Source organism: Porites lutea, chromosome 1 (genome assembly GCF_958299795.1).
Source record: "Porites lutea chromosome 1, jaPorLute2.1, whole genome shotgun sequence".
In the NCBI taxonomy this organism is placed as follows: Eukaryota; Metazoa; Cnidaria; class Anthozoa; order Scleractinia; family Poritidae; genus Porites; species Porites lutea.
This window is the reverse complement of record NC_133201.1, coordinates 8,568,420-8,588,322: the sequence shown is the minus strand read 5'-3', so window position 1 is coordinate 8,588,322 and position 19,903 is coordinate 8,568,420. Positions and strand designations below refer to the sequence as shown.

Genomic DNA, 19,903 nt, shown 5'->3' with positions numbered 1-19,903 from the left:
CTCCTCTAAAGAAGAACCATTTCATTTAGGCTCAATGAATAACGAGACCACTACACAACAGAGTAGAAATAACAAAGTCTATGCTACAAGATACGTGCTTCTCTCTCTGCCATCTACGATAAGGGCGAAGTCATGTGACCACGCCTCTTTTTGAAATTCGATTTTATGAAGTTGTGCAACATAAAATTCTCAGTGCAGTTAAGTACAAAATAATTCTGTTAATGTTTATATGGGGAGGTTCTGCCCTGAGGTCCAACCCCTCACCCTTTTATATGCCATTTTTCACCAACATGGTACCCTACCTTCACATACCTTGTTTAGAACTTTGCATCTCTTTTACTGCTGTAAATTAGCACTGTCTTTTAAATAGGAGTTAGCCTGCAGTGCAGGCGTATTTTGGGTAGGTAAAAGTTGCTTGTTTATGTTCGTACTGTTATAACCACCATCTTTGATGTTATGGCGGAAGGAAGATTAGGGAGAGTAAATATAGTAACTCTATTAGGGTAGGTGCTAGGGCAAAAGAAGGAAAAGGGGGGAGGGGGAGGGGAGAAAAAAATACTCTCTCTTTTCTCTTCTCTCTCCCCGCCCCCCTACCCTGCTCCTTGTGACTCGCCCTATTTTCTCCTCTCTTTTTGAGTTTCAAAATGGTGCTTTCGCAAGCAAAACGTTTGCCCACCTGAAGAAAACGCCTGCACTGCAGGCTAAATAGGAATCAATCAGAATCAATCACAAGAATAGACAATAGAGTACCGAAGTGTGACGTCATAGAAAATGAAATTTGTGAAATTATGGGATTTGTTAAGATATTCCGAAAGAACAACGTCCAAGACGCCTACTCGCCAAAAATTAGCAATTTGGAGCAGATTGTCTCTGAGATATTAACCCAGTTATGCTCCGATGACTCCATACAAATCCTTCTAAATCTTACCTGGTTCCTAATCTTATGAACCAAGCCAAATTTAGAAGGATTTGTATGGAGTCGTCACAGCATAACTGGGCTAATATCTCAGAGACAATTTGCCCCTAATTGCTAATTTTTGGCGAGTAGGCGTCTTGGACGTTGTTCTTTCAGAATATCATAACAAATCCCATAATTTCACAAATTTCATTTTTATGACGTCATCACTTCGGTACTCTATTTCTCGACTTTTTAAAGCCATGATATTCATCTGCTAGCCCTTTTGGGCCCTTTCACAGGCCCAAATGACACTTTTATACCCTTCATCTTGTGAAATCCCTACCCTTTCTCATACCTGAAGCCTGAAAAAGGTACCCCTTCCCGGCACAGCCTCCCCATATAGGCCATGATAGGGATTACCCACCCCCTCCCCAGGCACAAACGCGCCGAGTAGCCCATTTTACAGTTACAGAGTTACAATTGGAACCGAGGCTGGAGTTGACCTTGTTTTGATACAACCCCTCTTGCTTTATTATGTAAATCATGTTGTTGTTTATGCCAACTAATATTTTTTAAGCAAAATTTCCATTAGAAAAGGAAGGAGGTTTGTATCAAAACAAGGTCAACCTCAGCCTCACGTTCACTCAAAGGTTATGATAACTAGCACACAACTGTAAAATAGCCTATTCCGTTTTAAAATCTAGACGGTTATCTTAATTCCAACAGATAAGTGAAATTTATCCTACCTTGCTTGAACTATGTGTCCCTCCCGAGTCAGAATAACGGATCATTTACAAGGCCCTTGTAGTATTACTGAGTTTCCTCGTGCTTCCTAAATGACTTTTAATATTTATCTGCCATAAAATTCCACCAAGTCTCGCGATAGTCTCGATTAGCCGGAGCATAGTGAATTTCTGTCCCTTATCCTGCGGGCAGAGGTTTCTCTCTTGCATGGCTTTTAGCGTCTATGAAGCCGTTCGCGTGGTTTGTCTGTCCTGTGGTTAGTTTGTTTACGCGTCGTGAGAAACGACGAACTTGCACCTTGCAGTTAGCGGCCATATTGGAAGTGTTCAGTCTGTGTTCAGCTTAAATGAGAGGTTTGAATTTCATTTAAAAGTCCGCTGTACGGCTTGGATAGAGATTTCGAACCTTTTCGCGCGGGACTGAGTAAAGCTATCGATAGTAACAACTGAGCTTTTTCTTCCTTAAAACTTTAATTTTTTTATTCAAGTACACATGAGTAAAATAATAAATAATAGAAAAATAATAAGCTCTGTGGTTTTTAACTAATTTTAAGATGGAAAAAGAAACAAATCGAAACATGGCGTCAGCCGGCACTCCTCGAACGGTGTCGAGCCTCTCTAGCCTGTATGAAGTTCCTCGTGCTTATAACTGTCTTGAAATCTCAACAGGATTTAATCATTTATAACAAACAAACGTGATGTACATAGTCCGCCATTAGGCAAGAGCACATGGTAAAACTACGTCCTAATGCGCATGTCGCTAGCGTTACTAAGCAACATCGAGACATCTCCCCTTTTTTTTTTTAAAAAGGAAAAATACAACAAAAATGAACTGGTTGAATACAATGCTTAAACATGTTCTGAAAACTAATCAAAGAGAGTCCTAGGCATATGTTGACCTATGAAAAAAATAATAACGACTGTCCAATAGTCAACAAAATCAACAGTTCTAAATGTCCTCACTATAACGAATAGGTTTCCTAACAAGTCTACCACTTGAGGTTCTCTGTTCTGGAATTGCGTTCTGATCGCTTTCGTCAGGACTGGCGTTGCTGCTTCCGGGAACGTTGGTGTCCTCCACTTGGACGACCTTGGGAGTAGGCTCACTGTTGATATCCGGAATTTGGGACTCGTCCCCTGCTGTGTCATAACGAGTGGGTGTAGGGATCTTTCTAAGATGCCTACGATTCCTTCGCAATCTTTTACCACCAGTGTCTATGATGTATGACCTGGGACTTTGGTGTTCACTAACGACCTTAGCTTCTGTGGTCCACTGCTTCTCCTTATCCAGCTTAGTTCTGACCCAGTCTCCAGGCTGTAGCTTTGGTAATTCTCTCGAGCCATTCCTTTTGTCAAAGGACTCCTTGTAGCCCTGTTTGGCTTTGACATCAGCTCTTTTGACTGCTGAATGGTTTGGAAGCTTTGGCTCTAAAACTTTGGTCAGTGTTGGAAGTGTAGTACGTATCAGCCTTCCCATGATCAGCTCTGATGGTGTCTTTCCAGTTGCCGGGATTGGGGTCGCCCTATAGGCCATAAGAGCCAGGAGTGGATCCTCCTGTTTCAGAATCCGCTTAGCGATACGCACGCCACTTTCTGCAGTACCATTTGCCTGGGGATGATACGGGCTTGATGTGGTGTGCTTGAATCCATACTTTGCTTTGAACTCATCAAACTGTGGTGACTTGAACTGTGTGCCATTGTCACTTATTAGTTCCTTCGGAATGCCCCATCTTGCAAACACTGACTTCAGCTTTTGGATGACAACTTGGCTTGTTGTCTCAACTAGGCTTAATATCTCGATGAACCTTGAATAATAGTCCATCACTACTAGGTATTTCTGACCGGCTAGCTCAAACAAATCAGTAGACACCTTCTGCCATGGCCTATCAGGTAGGTCTGAGGTCATCAGTGGTTCCTTTTTTTGTGATGGTTGGTTTTCCTGACAGAATTGGCATGACTCCACCTTTGTCTTGATCTCCTTAGAAATACCCGGCCACCACACGGAAAGGTTAGCACGTTCACGGCACTTTGTTATACCCTGGTGACCTGTGTGAATGCGATCCAGTATCTCCTCTCTCATGTCTGCAGGGATCACTATGCGATCATCATATGTTAATAAACCGTTGCTCATTGACAAGTGTCCACGAGAATCAAAGAACTCTCGTATCTCGAGGGGGACTTTTTCCACATGGGCTGGCCACCCTACCATTGTGAATTCCATCACTTTCAGGAGCTGGACATCCTTTGCACTTGCTTCTCTGATTCTTTTAAGCTGATCACTTGTGGCTGGCCTTGTAAATTCAACCAAGTCTACAAATGCCTACAAACGTCTTCTACTGTGTCGGGTTCCTGTTCTAACTTACAAGGGCTTCTTGACAGAGTATCTGCCACCACCATCTGCTTGCCAGGTACATGTTCTGCCTGAGGATTGAACCGCATAAGGCGCATGAGAAGCCTTTGGCATCTTAGTGGTGTTTTATCAAGATCTCTCTGGTTGATCAGTGGTACCAGTGGTTTGTGATCTGTCAAGAGCTGGAAACTTGGAAGCCCTACTAGATAACGTGAGAGCCTCTCACATGTCCACACTGCTGCCAGGCACTCTTTCTCAATTTGAGCATATCTGACTTCAGTCTCTGTGAGTGTTCTACTGCAAATACTGACTGGGCGGAGCTGGTCACTGTGACCTTGCATCAGAACCCCCCCAATTCCATAGCTACTAGCATCTGCACAAACAACAGTGGGCTTCTTAGGATCATAGAATGCTAACACTGTGTTACTTGAAATCATTTCTTTGACCTTGGTAAATGCAGTTTGCTGGGGAGGTCCCCAAGTCCAAGTTGTATCTGACTTTAATAGTTCGCTCATTGGACGCATCACTGAAGCAAGGTTGGGAATAAACCTCCCGAGGTAGTTAATCATGCCAATCAGTCTGCGTAGTTCTGTCACATTGGTTGGTGCTTCGAGGTCTGTTATTGCCTTCACTTTCTCCGGGTCTGGACTTACCCCCTCGGCACTGAGAACATGTCCAAAGTATGTTAGCTTGTTTTTCTTGATCTCACACTTCGCTTTGTTCAGTTTCAGTCCTGACTCCTTGATAACTTCAAACGTGTTCTGTAAGTTCTCATCATGTTCTTCTGCAGACTTCCCGTACACAATAATGTCATCCATAATTGCTTCACAACCTTCTCTGTTCTTTAACAGATCACTCATTAGAGACTGGAAAATTTCTGGAGCAGACGTGATTCCAAATGGAAGTCTTTTAAAACAGAACCTACCAAATGGAGTCATAAACGTGGTCAACTTGGCGCTATCTGGATGTAGGGAGATCTGCCAAAATCCACTGGACGCATCAAGTTTGGAGAAGTACTGGGCACCGGCGAGTTTGGGTGCGATATCTTCCAAGGTAGGCAGTACAAACCTGGAGCGCTTCACTGCACTATTCAGCCTTCTTAGATCGACACAGATCCTGAGCTTACCATTAATTTTCTGTACTGGTACCATGGGCGCACACCATTCTGTCGGCTCTGTTACTCTTTCGATGATACCAGCTTCTTCCATCCGCTTGAGTTCCTCTTCTACTTTTGGCATTAAAGGGAAAGCTATTCTTCTTGCCGTGTTGATGCAGTAGGGTTGGGCATTCTCATCCAGTTGGATCCTAACTGGCTCACACTTGAACAAGCCTATATCGCCAAACAACTCAGCATCCACCTCTTCTAATCTCGCAACTAAACCCATTTCACAAGCTGCTTCTCGACCCAGCAAGTTACTAGCATGTTCTCCGCTGATTACAAAAATATTGAGTTGGTACTTCTTGTTGCAATGTGTCACTGCTGTTGTAAACTGCCCAGCACACTGCAACTTGCCTCCTGGACTGAAAAGAGCTATCTTCGGTGGATGTAACTTGGGCTGATTTGGCAAACTATCAAAAGTAGACTTTGAAATGGCAGTAATATCAGCACCGGTATCAATTTTGAACACCAGAGGTTTACCACTGACCTTAAGCTGGACCTTCCATTTGTCATCCTGATCTAAATCACTTGACAACGCACCTAAGAACCAACGACCAACACTGCTATCATATGAAGCACTACCACCACCACTACTATTCACCTCACTCACCGACTTGGACCAACAAACAGCTGCAAAGTGACCCACTTTTTGACATTTCAAACATCGTTTATCTTTTGCTAAACAGTGTTCAGGCTTTGAGTGATGAAGACCGCATCTGCCACACTTCTTCTGACCTTGCTTCTGAGATGGATCCTCTTTCTTTCCTTTTTCCTTTTTCCAACGCAGATTAGTCGGTTTCTTCTTACTGTGCACCTCTTCAACCTCCTTCGATGCGAGGGAATTCTGATCAGTAACCTGAGACTTGACCATTTCCGACTGGCGAGCTATTTGAATCGCGACTTCTAGCGTTAAATCCGACTTTAACTGTAATTTCTGCGACACACCTTTATCAAGAATTCCAATGACAATTCTGTCCCGTATTTGCTGATCACGGCTGTCACCAAAATCACAGTGTTCGGCTAATTCGTAAAGACTTCGTACGAACGATTCGACTGTCTCTCCTTGCTTTTGGATCCTTTGGTGAAAACGTGCCCGCTCATGAATTATGTTCCGTTTCGGCACGAAATGTTCATCAAACTTCGCCAAAATCACGTCGAATTTTGCATCATCTCCATCAGCCAAGGTAAAAGACTTATAAACATGTTCTGCTTCTCTTCCCATTGTGTAAATGAGAGCACTGACTTGCACGGCGCCTTCCTCTTTGTGAAGTTTCGTCGCGAGTCGAAATCGCAGGAAATTCTGCTTCCAATCTGGCCAGTCGAGCGGTTTGGAAAAATCAAATTTCTCTGGAGGGCTTAACTTCAGCATTTTACTGGTTTAACCGCTGCCACCATGTCTTGAAATCTCAACAGGATTTAATCATTTATAACAAACAAACGTGATGTACATAGTCCGCCATTAGGCAAGAGCACATGGTAAAACTACGTCCTAATGCGCATGTCGCTAGCGTTACTAAGCAACATCGAGACAATAACGGTCTCTATATGGAATTTCTTTCAGCTAATCATTCTTCTAAAAAAATTTTTTCTGCGAGAAGGCACTAGAATGAGTAAAGAAATGAGGTGTTTGATTGAAAGACATTATAGCTGTTATAGTAGAATCCCGATAATTCGAGTTCCCCGCTAACTCGACTTAGTCTCATTTCCGTCCCTATGTCGACCTATGGATTTTACCCCACTTTTCAGCCATTTTTACTCGGTTAACTCGAACTACACGAATTCCTCGCAAACTCGAACTAAATCCTTTTCCTTGATCAAAATGTCACTGAAATTTACCCCGATTACTACTTCTGTTTCTTGTAACCCCACTCGGATGACATTAGCTCTTCGTGTTGTATAATCGGTAAAACCACTAACACTATAACACTATAGTACAGCAACTTTTGATTCGTTCAATGAACAGATCATGTCAGTTTATAATCGACCTTTTTTTTTGTTTCCCTTCAGAGTTCAATTAAAGGTAGTTTTACTGTAGTTAACACCATGGTAAAGCGCTTTTGAGCTACTTCTGTATTCATTAATCAATTGAAAAATGGTATCCTTAGTGCATGTATTGAACCATTGCCGATAGTAGGTAGTGTATGTTGTGTATTTGTAGTAGTTCTTTATTGATATAGATGTGGTAGTGTACATGTTATATTATTTTTGAAAAAAATCATTAAGATAATTGCCTATGGTATCCAAATTGGTATCCATACAAAGGCTTACCATGTAATAAAATACTGAAATGAATAAGGCTATCTACCACATCTTTATTTCCTAGGGGATGCCCAAAATAAGGATTGGAAATATCTCCTTTCCTATGGCAATGATATGTTGAGAGGGCGCTTTTTGCGATTTGACAAGGAATCCGTTATCGTGGATGCATCACCAAAAGGCAATTTCAAGGGTAAAAGAAAAGATCTGATCATTGATCGGCCACCGCGAAAAGAACTCCTCGTCCCTAACTACGAAGTCATGATGCCGCTGGATCACGCATTTGACAAAGAGGGGAAATTCCAGTCTTATTGCAGGCCGTCAAAAAGGATCACGGAGGACTACTTTATCAAGGCTACGGTCATTAACAGCAAAGGAGACAGCTATTCGGTTAAGGCAGTTTACGTATGTAAGTAAAAGCATCAAATGTCCCTAACAACAGGCCATTTTACAGTTGTGTGCTTAGTGCCCTGGCCTTTGAATAGAAACGAGGCTGGTGGTGACCTTTATATCGAGTTTTAAGGACTACTTTATCAACGCCAAGGTCATTAGCAGCCTAGGAGATAGCTATTTGGTGTGGGAGGAAAATAGTAATTAACGTCCTAACCAACTTTTAACTTGCATTTGTCGTATGGGGGTAGCCTATCCAGAAATAATCAGCTTACAATTATTTTATTATTTTACAGCAAATGTCGGCGTGGATAGAAAGCCAATTCAGAGAACATTTGAATGCAACATAAAAGACCTTCGTTTGAGAGGTATGTTTATCGCCCATGTGTTTTTTCTTCACTTGTTTTTGTTGTTGTAGTTTTCTTTTATAATTTTTTTTAACGGACCTATTAAAAAAGTATTTTAGTGCGAAAAAAGATTCCAAAAAATCAGCTACAGTAAAGCATACAAGTTGGAAGAAGTAATTTTTAAAGAGTGACACTGATTACTAATGTCTTTTACATCTCTGCCTAGTTTTTCACTAGGATTGCGAGTGCACAACTTCTTAAAAATCTTAAAATTTCCTAATGTCAGCCAGAAAAAAGTCAGTCTATTTCGATAATCGCAGAGATTATTTCCCAGAAAAAAGCAATCTGTAAAATTAAACATCCGCAAAAATGTCGTTCCACAATATTTGCGAGATAGTAGGTAACCTGGTACTCCCTGAATAAAGTATCATCCCAGGCTTCCGACATGCCAATAAATAATTTATCTATGTATCTCTATAATATATTTTTTGTTTTGCTGCAGCAAGCGTTTGTAAGCTGGACGTGCCTTGCCCTCAATTCTCGCAGTGTAACACTTCATTTATCAGCCCTGCATTTGTACCGGCTTCGTATTACTGCAAGTGCGACGCGGATTATGAACCGTCTGTGAAACGCCCAGGAAATTTAATTCTTCCAAGAGAGAAGTGTGTAAAGCAGAAGGAACCAGGCGAGTGACCTTACACAGTTCACAGTTGCAATGTCATTAACTTTGAATTTCAAAATACTATATTTAGCAAAGTGGATCCTTCTCTTCTTTTGGCTCCATACTATTCATTTTTCTTTTTAAAGAAAAAACAAGGGTGTTTTTTTCATTTGTTGTTGCTTGTATTGAAGCGTATACAGCTGATTAGTAACGTTCATGACTTTAAGGCCATATGTTTACGGTACGATATAAATAAAGTAGAGTCGCTACGCTAAAACAGCCACCTCTCCAGCTCATGAGGCAGATACATTGACTCCTGTTTCAATTAACCCTCTATAACGTAATTACCGTATTTATTCGATTAACCGCCCTTGGGCGCTTATTAACTTTTTGGATCTTGAGAGTGGGCGCTTATTCGAGGTGGACGCTTATCCGAGGCTGGGCGCTTATAAAATTTTCACCCTTTTCAACAAGTGTAGTATGTATATTTTGCAACAAAACAGTAAATGGTGATAACAAAACGCGAAGATGTAGGAAAGCAAGGTTTCTGCAAAACACTCTGAAGAAAACTCTGTCTTCGGCGAAGTCTCTTATTAGTACTTAATCCTTTTTTGGGTGGAAGGCGGAAGTGGGTGGGCGTTTATTTGCGTTTGAGTGGGAGTGGGAGGGAGGTGGGGTGGGGTGGGGATGGGCGCTTATTCGAGGCTGGGCGCTTATTAACTTTTTCCGCCTTTAGGGTGGGCGCTTGTTCGAGGTGGGCGCTAATTTGAGGTTGGGCGCCTATTCGAATAAATACGGTACTCTCTACAACTGGCACGTGTCTCTTTCCTCAAGTTGCAAGGAATGAAGAAGTTTGAATGTACTAAACTGATGCTACTTGGCTTTGTTTATTTCAAAATTTAGAGCCCTTTATAAGTCACAGCAGACAAAATCTGGCGCTGGGCATGAAAACCTTTGCATCATCTACGGATGACTATCACCACTGTAAGGACAAGCACTGTAAGAAGGCTCCTGCATGCAGCCAGCTTGTGGTGGATGGCAATTTCCAATCATGTTTTCTTTCCCTGACCGAGTACCGGCCTTGGCTGATTGTACATCTAAACGGCCTCCACCCAATAGCACTAGTCACGGTTGTTCCTGGAGACTCTATTTACGAGCCATTGATAGTATATGCAGGTAACACTTACTTCTCACTCAGGGACAAATGTTGGCGTGGGTGAGGGGTAGGTGGGCAGTTTCTCAGAAACCTAAACTAATCCAAATACTTCATAATACTGTTTTGCTCATTTAAAGAGATTTTACTGTGTTACAATGATATTGCTGGGCAACAGACTCTAAGCTCCATTAGACGATGGTCTAGATATACAACGTTTCTTGAAACGGTCATGCGGTAGACCATGTCATGTTTGCTGATTGCAAAAGCTGAAATTTCAAAATAGTTCTTTTACGAAATCACACAAAACTTGTTATTGCCATTTACTGCAACTGGTTTGTCACTACTTCGAGAAACCGACCGCCCTCGGGTTCCTGATCCAGTAAAAAAAGTTTCAATGTTTACCATAGAATCTACTTAAAAAGTGCCGAATAGATAGAATTTTTCATCCAAGATTTGTATCACAGGTACGTATAGAAGTATGCTCGAGTTCACAATTGCTAAATAAACAAGTCATAAGCTAAAGACATTGGCTGCTTATGATTTGTGCCTTTAGGATCTCCTCATTCCTCCCCCTTCCCCCTATACCAATTTTTAAAATTAGCGTTACATTATTTCAACCGTGGAGGAAGTCTCCATTGTCCTTCCTTCCAGTTTCCCCCTTCTCCGCCCCCCCCCCCCCCCTTTCTCCCCACCTCCTTTCCAATCTCTTCTACCAGGCACCCTACATTATATTAACCCTATTCAGACTGGGCTTTTTTGGTCAACCTGTGACTGGGGGGGGGGGCCTCCTCGGACCCCCCCCCCTCTGTATCTCTGGAACCAATAATGCTAGGGTCATGAAATTTACACACAATGATCATCTCCGTACAAAGAAGCCCCACACCCAATTTTGACTTGCCACGCCCAATGATGACGTCACAGTGACGTCATATTCCGATTTTTCAATGTTTCTTATTATTTTTCCACTTAGATACGTAAAATATCAATAATATTGGTAAAGTCATCTCTTTGTTATCCTTTCTTATGAACTAGTAACAAGGAAACACTTGTACAGCGAGAAAAAGCAATAGGAGGCAATAAAATTTAAAATTTGAAATGGTTGTCCGCCATCTTGGATTCGCCATCTTGGATTTCCGTTTTTTTGTTTAAATTATAATTTAAAGCAACTTTCAAAGGGGAAAAAGCTCAGAATGTATAAAAGAAGTGTCAAACTAATGTTTATTACCCAAACAAATGACTTTGGAAGTGTTATTTGGAAAATAGAGCAGCATATTTGTCAAAGCAAAAAAGCGACAAATTTTACCCCACCCCTCCCCCCCAAATACTCGATGTTGAAACATTTTGATGTAATTCAAAAACTAGTCCCAAGCAAAGACCATTTTAACAACAAAAAGTACTATAAGTGTAAAAACGCGATCTTAAAACAAAAAAATCACCATTTTTTAAATTTTCCAAAACCTATGTGTCAGAAACTGGTTGCCATGGCAACATGATTAATCACATGGACACTGTAATTATACCAAAATGTTCCTAGATAAATTTTAGGAAAAGTCAGAAAATTTGAACGTCATAGCTCTTTCGGTGTAGGAGTTATCACGATTTTGCAAGAGGGGGGGTTCGAAAAGCCCCCCCCCCCCCCCCCCCAAGTCTGAATAGGGTTAAAGGATTAAATTAACTGCAAAAACCGTGGACGAAGATCCTGCTAGTTGTAAACGTTGGACCAAGAACGAGAAGTCCAAAAACTACTGCAAAGCTGATTTAAGAAAAAGTGTTAAATCAGTTTAATTATAAGTATAATATTAAACTTGGCTTCATATTTTTATCTGCAAAGGATTGAAAGGTAAATTTACAAGCTGTGAAACTCTAAAGACAGAGGTACCTGTATGGAGCGTTGAGTGCCGAAATGGAGATGAGCCTTATATGTGGGGTGACGCAGTAGAGATACAGATAAAGGAGACGAAAGCCACAGCTCTCTCCATCTGCGAAGTTGAAGTTTATGCCGAGACCTATGGTAAGGATGACACGTCATGTTAAAAAAACATCTAACAACAGCGTGTCTGATTTATATCGACATTCAAGAAAAGATGACGGTTATGCGAACGGACGTTTTACCCGTTGCGCCTTAGCGTTGTAGGAAAGTTACCCTGCTAGCAGTGTTTTCTCTCTTGCATGGCTTTTAGCGTTTACGAAGTTGTTCACGTGGCTTGTGTGTCAAGTGGTTGGTTCGCAACTTCGCGACAGACAAGCCACGCGAACGACTTTGTGAACGTTAAAAGCCATGGAAGAGAGAAACAGTCTCCTCGAAGGGTATGGGAAAGTTTGCATGTGTTGATGATCCTGAAAGCTATAACAATTGGGATCTCGGTCCCTGTTGGTTCAACAGTGCTGTTTAGGTTTTGAGTGAAACGCCAGACGAATTGCATTGCCTGGTACTTCAAGTCATGGGCGTCAATGGGCGATGGTTTAATATCATAACCCATTCCCGCACAAATATCATGATTTACTGTTTTCAAGATAGCAGGCAGGTTGGCAGCATATTTAACATAGCACGAAAAGCGAGGTGAAGTGAGGCGAACAGACTCCAGGGGGTTGAGCGGTGACTACCCTACTATCAGAGGCCTCTTTTCAATAGCTGCAATGAAAAGAGGACTCTGATAGCAGGGAAAGCGGTGACCGACATTCCCCTTTCCGTCTGCTTGCACTCTTTAGCCTTCTCGTCGTCCTATGCCACACAAAAAAGCCTCACCACAGGACATTATTTGAAAGTGTCCAAAGAGGAAGAACTTTCATGGATGATTATGGTCAGCCATCTGTGTAAGTCGCGGGAGTGACTTCAAATTCTTGTTTTGACTTATCCACTTCCATGTAGCTATAAGTAGGTTTAATACCCGAAAAACGGAGCGCCGATAAGGAGAAGGGGAGAGTTATAATAAGTGCTCTATGGGCCTCAGGTTAAGGCTCTCTCCCTTCCTTTAGTATTAAAAACAGCTTAAAAGAGCCTGCTTTAGCTTCGGAGTGTTGACGTGTAAGAATTTTCCATAAAGGAGCTTTTAACCTTTTATGCAGGAAATATCGCCTTGAAGCGCATCACACGAGACTCTGGAAATCCTGTCGACGTTTCTCCAACAGTCGATGGAATTCTATTCGGAAAGTGCCTCTCCGACACGAGGAAACCTTTCTGGCATGTAAAATTTGGTGACAAGGTGCGGGTTGTTGTAGTGTTTGTGCTGCATTCAGAAAAATCATATGAAAACAAGAAAGGCCTCGAAATTCAAGTTGAAGTTGGAAACCCAAATCCAGGTGAGAGGTCCATTTTGCCACCTCACCATCCTCAACCTTTTGTTAGCTTTTAGAAAAACAGTTTTAAAACAGGACCCATTTCCTCTTTTGGGAAGCAAGAGTGGCGCAGTGGTGAGAGCACTCGCCTCCCACCAATGTGCCCCGGGTTCGAATCATGGCGTTGACGCCATATGTGGGTTGAGTTTGTTGTTGGTTCTCTCCCTTGCTCGGAGAGGTTTTTCTCCGGGTACTCCGGTTTTCCCCTCTCTTTAAAAACCAACACTTTCAAATTCCAATTCCATCTGGAACGCACGGACACATTTCAACGAGTTTTTTTAGTTCTTCGGAACTCCTAAGTATTCCGTGGATAAACAAACCACAATTTCAATTTTTTAAGTAGCTGCTCATTTAAAAAGCATAAAAATGAAAGTGATTCAATGGATATAATTTTTCTATTCTCGTAACATCCAAATCAGTGATTCGGCTCTTTCTTGATCCCATCGCCGCAAAATCTGAGTTCTGCACTCATATGTTATGTTAAGCTCTTGATTTTGTATTTACAATATATAATCATTGACGTCAGCATGAAAGACGTCAATGATTGTATAATGTCCGCATCTTCCAAATTTATTCAGCGTCTGCTGTTTTTATATGAATAATCAGCTGGAGGATTACAGCCAAACAGAAACGGCGAAATATAAATCAATAAACATAATTGCCTTTTCGTTTTCATTTTAAGTCCACACAAAGATACCAGAACGAGATGACGTCATCAAATTTTATCTTTTATTGTCTCAAGAACATTATCTTTTTTAGCTTGCTCTGTACGCTGTAACAGCCCTAAATTTTCTTATTACAGCGCTGAATTTCAGAAGATGCACGATCACGTCGAAGTACTCTGGAAAAGCAAAATATTTCAAATGCACAAACCCGCTGAGGGGAATAGCAGTGTATATAGAGATGCGTGATCAAAACACACCGGAAACACTTCAACTCTGTGAGGTGGAGGTATTCCAAACGACCACAAGTGAGTAGGAGCAGAGTGAAGGCATGTACTCCACATTTACGGTCCAACACGAACGAGGGACAGATCATGAATTTTTTATACCTTGTGAAAAAAATGGCGAGCTCATGCGATCAGTGCATGGCTTTTCAAATTTCACGATAGCGCATCCGTCCATTCACATGATAACCAAAATTCTGGGATCATCTTTTTTCTTTCTTGAAGGAGATTTCCCCTCCGCCCCCATAGGTTTATGTAGGAATATAGCAACTTTGTACATTTAAGCGTAAATAATAACTTACAGACGTCATGGCTGTGTTAATTCCATTTCTAGTTAACGTTGCTGCCGGACGTCCAGAGAAAAGTACGAACAGTCCAACACTCAAACCTGGACTTGGCTGTGATCAAAAGATTGGTGAGTGTGACCAAGAGACCATAAGGGTTTAAAAGGAAGCCTTTTTATATCAGAAAGCAAAATCAGCAATTATAGTGAATGAGGCTGAGTTCTATTTAGTTATTTAGTTATTTATTATTCATTCTTATAAAATAACTAGGATAGTACGCGCGCTCTGATTGGCCGAGAGGAGTGTTTTCATAAGAGTATGTAAACATGGTTGTAACGTTAAGATGTTTTGCTTTTCGCGCGCTAATCACGCAAACAAGAATTTGAAAAAGTTTTTAAGTTCAAAACTCGACAAGTTTACTTTATTTACCCATTCCTTCGTTGAAACTTGGAAAGTCTCTTACAAACAAGCTGTGTCAATTTTTTTTTCGCCTAAGCTGACATTTTAAGCGATAAAAATCTGTATTTTGAAAAGCACATTTTTGCAAAACAAGAACTGATTACGCGTGCAAGACTTTGTGTACAAGACTTTGAGACTGCTAAGAATTTCTTTTTAATCAATACCATAACAAAGAGTTTTGCGTTTTTTCTCGGGAAATTTATTTTATAAAAGCAATAGAAAACTTTTTTTCTGTGTTTGCATAGCCTGATAATAACACTCTAGGAGTTGGAAGTATTCTCGACAGTTATGCAAACCTTCCACTTCGTCTCGGATTTGCATAACTGTCTCGAATTCTCCCAACCCCTCTCGTGTTTATATTAGGCTATGCAAACACGGATAACGTTTTCTATTGCTTAAATAATGCTGTTCTTGCTATATATGTATGTTTAGGCTGTAGTCCGTCTTCACAAAAGGGGTAAAATTTTCCGCTATATTCTATAGCTCCACCAGAGCAATGCTGTAATCCTTGTTCCCAAGACTTCACGGTGGTCGTCCTATTTTCTAGCGTTTATCCAGTAGTATTGACGTAACATTAAAGGATATCGCAAACGTCATGCAGTCACCTGTATAACAGGTGATGAAATACAATTAGAATTGGGGGAATATTTTCAATAAATAACAACAGGAAAAGATAACCTCGTCTTTGGCGTTCGCCTAAAGTGATGCTATTTTAATGAAATTTTACACTTTTCCCAGACAAACCATTCGTAACAAACGCTAATCTGTACCCGTGGTGGAGTGTTGACTTACTAACAAAAGTTGAGGTTCATGTAATACGCATCATTACCCCTGTTGGTTACAGACCAGATGACTTGAAGGGATTAGCGATTACTATTGGTAAGGCAATATATGTTGTAAGGCATACTAGAGAGAGATAAAAAGCACTGTTAAACAGAACTATTCATTAAGGATCATCTTACTGAATGATTTCAACAAAAAGTGTCAGACGTCGAAGAGCATTTTTAATGTATAAGAAAAAACAATATTCCCTACCAAAAAGTGTCACCGAAGTCATACGCCGGATGCGTTTCTCTTTTAAATCTAGTGTGTATGTGTTGGGAGGGGTATTTTTTTATTTTCCTCATTTTTTACTTTTTTAGTAAAATGCTAGTTAATTATTAGATAATATAACTGTCTTACATCTTTTGTTCAGATTGTTATTGTTAATATTTAACGTTCAAGTCCGATGTGTAGTCAGACGATAAAATGTATCGAAGTTTTACTGGCATAGAAATACTTTTTTAATGTTTGGTCTCGAGTGGGGAATCTAATCTGTCCTTCCCTTTTTTGATCGTATTTGCACTAAATTTATTTTCTATCTAGATAACAACCCGAGAATATTTCTTAAGCATCCTACAGCCGACCGAGTCCAAAACATTTCTTTCGCCAAGCCAATTGAGGGAAAAATTGTTAATCTGAGTCCTGGTGGAGAGCTTGTTTCATGGAAGCAATTAAGATTCCTTGAAGTTGAAGTGTACAATGGACCTCTCATTGGTAAACAAAGTCATTTATATTTCTCTTTTTGATTCCTCGCCTGTATTTACTGTAAACGTAATTAGCGCTGTGGTGACCAACTTAGACTACGAGTAGTCCCCCATTTTTCCTCAGGGATAGTAGAGCGAGCGAAACTCGAGCGCGCGTGAAAATCACCCCAAGCGAGAAAAGACGACACGCGGCCATCACACTCAAACTTTAATATTAATTCTGTAGAAACATTTTCTTGTAAACATCAATCTATAGATTTTTTAACTTAGAATTAGTCAAGGCATATTGAGAGAAATAAATTAAATTGAATAAATGCGTTGTACAAGGCGACTAAGGGATTATTAAGGGTAGGAGCTCTCCTAGTGAAAATGAAAGGAGATGTCAAAAGAATACCTTTACTAAGGAAAATTGCCGCATAAAAGTTACATTGCAAGTGGAGATCAGTGCTTCAGAAATGAGCCATTCAAATTGTCTTAGTCGATCTTCAGTGGAGGAAAAGTTTAAACTTACCAATCCCAACTGCAGGTTTGCACGTGACGTCAAGGCGGCCATCATGATGTTGGGGGATCAAAACTAAAGCATTTCTCTTTTCTGGAAACTAAACTCTATTTTCATGTAAATTCTTCAAGAAAAAATTCTTCTGTTTTGACCTCCGACATGGCCGTCTTGCCGTCTTGGTTGCAAGGAAAAAATTGTGATTTTTATTTTCTACGTCTAGATTGATTCATACTGGTTCTCTTTTTCTCTTCGACTGAAACTAATTCTTGATATGTTCAACAATAACTTCCATGGAAAAAATGCGCTAACGGCAGTCCAATAGCCCACGTTCGATTTATTAAAAATTCTAACATGAATCCGCGGCTTTAGGGTCAAAATTATAGCTTCTTTAAGACTCCATTGTCTTGCAATTCCCAAAAGAGACCAGCTTGAGCACAAAGAAAACCAAACCAATAGAAAAATGACCAGAAAGCCTCGGAGTCATGTTAAAATTTTAGCATATCGAATGTGGGGAATTGTCCAAACAAGGAAAGAAAACGACGCACATGCACACAAAGCTTTACATGCATCTTATGTATCAATTTTCATGTCGTATATATACTTCCAACAGGTACAACTGGAGGATGGGGGACAGGGTTTTTCAACTACAAGCGCCTCGCACTAGGGACCTTTTTGACGAAAGCTTACTAGTTTAGGGGTTGACCAGAGAGGAGACAGCATTGTGTTCTTTGAGGAAAGCCGCGTTTTTCTTTCTGAGTAATTTGCTATGTTACTTTTCTAGATGTTAACGAATGTAGCATACCTGACATCTGTCCTGCTAATTTCGAGTGCAAGAATTTGAAGTTTACGTACAAGTGTGAATGCAGAGGAGGGTTCAAATATCAAATTAAGGAGAAAGGAAAAAACAAGGAATGCGTGGGTGAGTTTTGGCGTATAATTCTCATAAAATTGGGCAAAATTATTTGCATTTTACTCAAAATTAAAAAAGGGAGATATAAAGAATCAACGATAAGAGGACACAGAAAAAAACTGAGCCACAGAAGGGATTCGAAACTACGCCCCTATGCGGTTCGTAAGTCCAACCCAAAAAGAGTGACCCTGCTTGCGCTCGCCAACGAGTCCTCAGTACTCAATGGTTAGAACACGGAGGGTCGTGCGTTCGAATCACATCTGGAGTTCAGATTTTTTCAATGCCCTCTTTTGGTTGATTCTTTGTATCTCCCTTTCCTAACTTTATTATTTCATATCAGTGGGATAGGTTGGATTGCTTTTCTTATCAAAACTCGTAAACCATGGCCAACTCAGAGATACTACATACCAACAAATTTCGAAATATCTTTTTCAGGGAACTCCGCTCTTAGGCTTTGCTGAATCTACCGGTACATACACATTATGCCCTGATATTCCCAAAGCATTTCCAACTTAGTGTCTAATGAAATTCGCTTTGTTGTGGTTGTTGTTTTTGTTTTTGTTTTTTTCTGTTTTGTGATTGGGTACAACATGACTCATGGTCCACTTTTTTATCCAATCAAAAGAAAGATCTAAACCTTAACTGCTGGATTGGCAGCAATTATTGTAACTATTATTATATTTACCTCTTTGCTGTTTCTTCTCTACTTCGATACTCGCTTGAGAGCCACGCTACCACGTCAGTTTTTCCTCTTGTATTCCACAGATCGAGATGAATGCTCCGTGAAAGGTTCCTGTCCGCTGGCAAATTCATACTGTGTGAACACGTTTGGATCATACAAGTGCCTTTGTAACAAGGGATACAAAGAGGTTTACGATGCAAAGAAAAAACTTTTAAAATGCCAGGGTATGGTTACAATTGTAGCTGTTACGTCTCTTCATTAATAGCTTCTTTTTTCACAAAGGATTACCTAGTATGTCGGCCTTTTCATGGCCATTTTAAAACTTCTAGAGAGAGGTTGCTGGAATAGTTTTGGTTATATATGATTTATATACGATGAGTTATCTATGTCAGTTTGTCTACCTAAGTGAAAACTACCTGACGAAAACGTCACTTAGAACTTGCGGAATTCGCTCTGTTTCAAACTTCATCACTACAATTTTACCTCGGTTCAATTTGTCAAATGTGGGAGAGTTTTTCTGTAGTTAATCGTACATGACTTTAGCTCAGACCAGAAGTTTATAATGGTAATTGAACTGAGTGGAGTGCAATTTGGTCTGAAATCATACGCGTGATTTCAAAATCGAACGAGCGCGCAGCGCGAGTTCGATTTGAAATTACAAGTATGATTTCAGACCAAAATTGCACGACACGAAGTTCAATTACCACTTTATTACTTCCATTTTGAAATCGCAGAATTTAGTCAGTACTAATATTTTATTGATCAAGTAGCCGGTTGGTTAAAAAGCCGAAACAAAAAGGCTTTTACATCTCATTTTGTATTCCAAACAGAAATGATGCGATATAGAACAAAAATGATGCGATTTAAAACAGAAATGATGCGATTTAGAACATAAATGACGCGATTTGGAACGGATGCGATTTAGAGCAAAAAATGGTGCGATTTAGGAATAAATCACACCGCTGAGAGCCAATCAGATTGCACGGATAGCCAGTGATTTCAAAGTGGATGTAATAAACGGAAAAAACAGGCTCATCCTCGGTGTAAAAACCTGTGAACCTCACGAGTGACGTAAAACAATGAATACAAAGACGCTGGTGAGAAGAGAAGACAAATAATAGAGCCAAGGAAAATAATAGCTAGAAAACAAAGAAAAACTTCACAGGTTTTTACACTAAGGTAAACCCGAGAAAAATCCTTGTCTTGTGTTCTCGTCTACATAACACTTGAAATTAGGAAGTTTTCACGTCTTAGTTGTGCAAGAACGGCACAGCAATGTACAAAAAAAAGCGGAAGTGCAA

General features: G+C 40.5%; 1 protein-coding gene across 1 annotated transcript in view; it reads left to right on the top strand.

Moving 5' to 3' along the window:
- The window catches only part of LOC140942270 (uncharacterized), a 32,175-nt gene that overhangs the window by 2,059 nt on the left and 10,213 nt on the right, over positions 1-19,903 (top strand). Inside the window, exons 3-14 of the mRNA XM_073391260.1 lie at positions 7,474-7,815; positions 8,093-8,164; positions 8,646-8,828; positions 9,708-9,980; positions 11,792-11,971; positions 13,027-13,260; positions 14,099-14,266; positions 14,577-14,657; positions 15,724-15,864; positions 16,351-16,521; positions 17,792-17,929; positions 18,686-18,826. Of these exons, the coding sequence (XP_073247361.1) occupies positions 7,474-7,815; positions 8,093-8,164; positions 8,646-8,828; positions 9,708-9,980; positions 11,792-11,971; positions 13,027-13,260; positions 14,099-14,266; positions 14,577-14,657; positions 15,724-15,864; positions 16,351-16,521; positions 17,792-17,929; positions 18,686-18,826 (2,124 nt within the window). The remainder of the gene's footprint in view (positions 1-7,473; positions 7,816-8,092; positions 8,165-8,645; positions 8,829-9,707; positions 9,981-11,791; positions 11,972-13,026; positions 13,261-14,098; positions 14,267-14,576; positions 14,658-15,723; positions 15,865-16,350; positions 16,522-17,791; positions 17,930-18,685; positions 18,827-19,903) is intronic.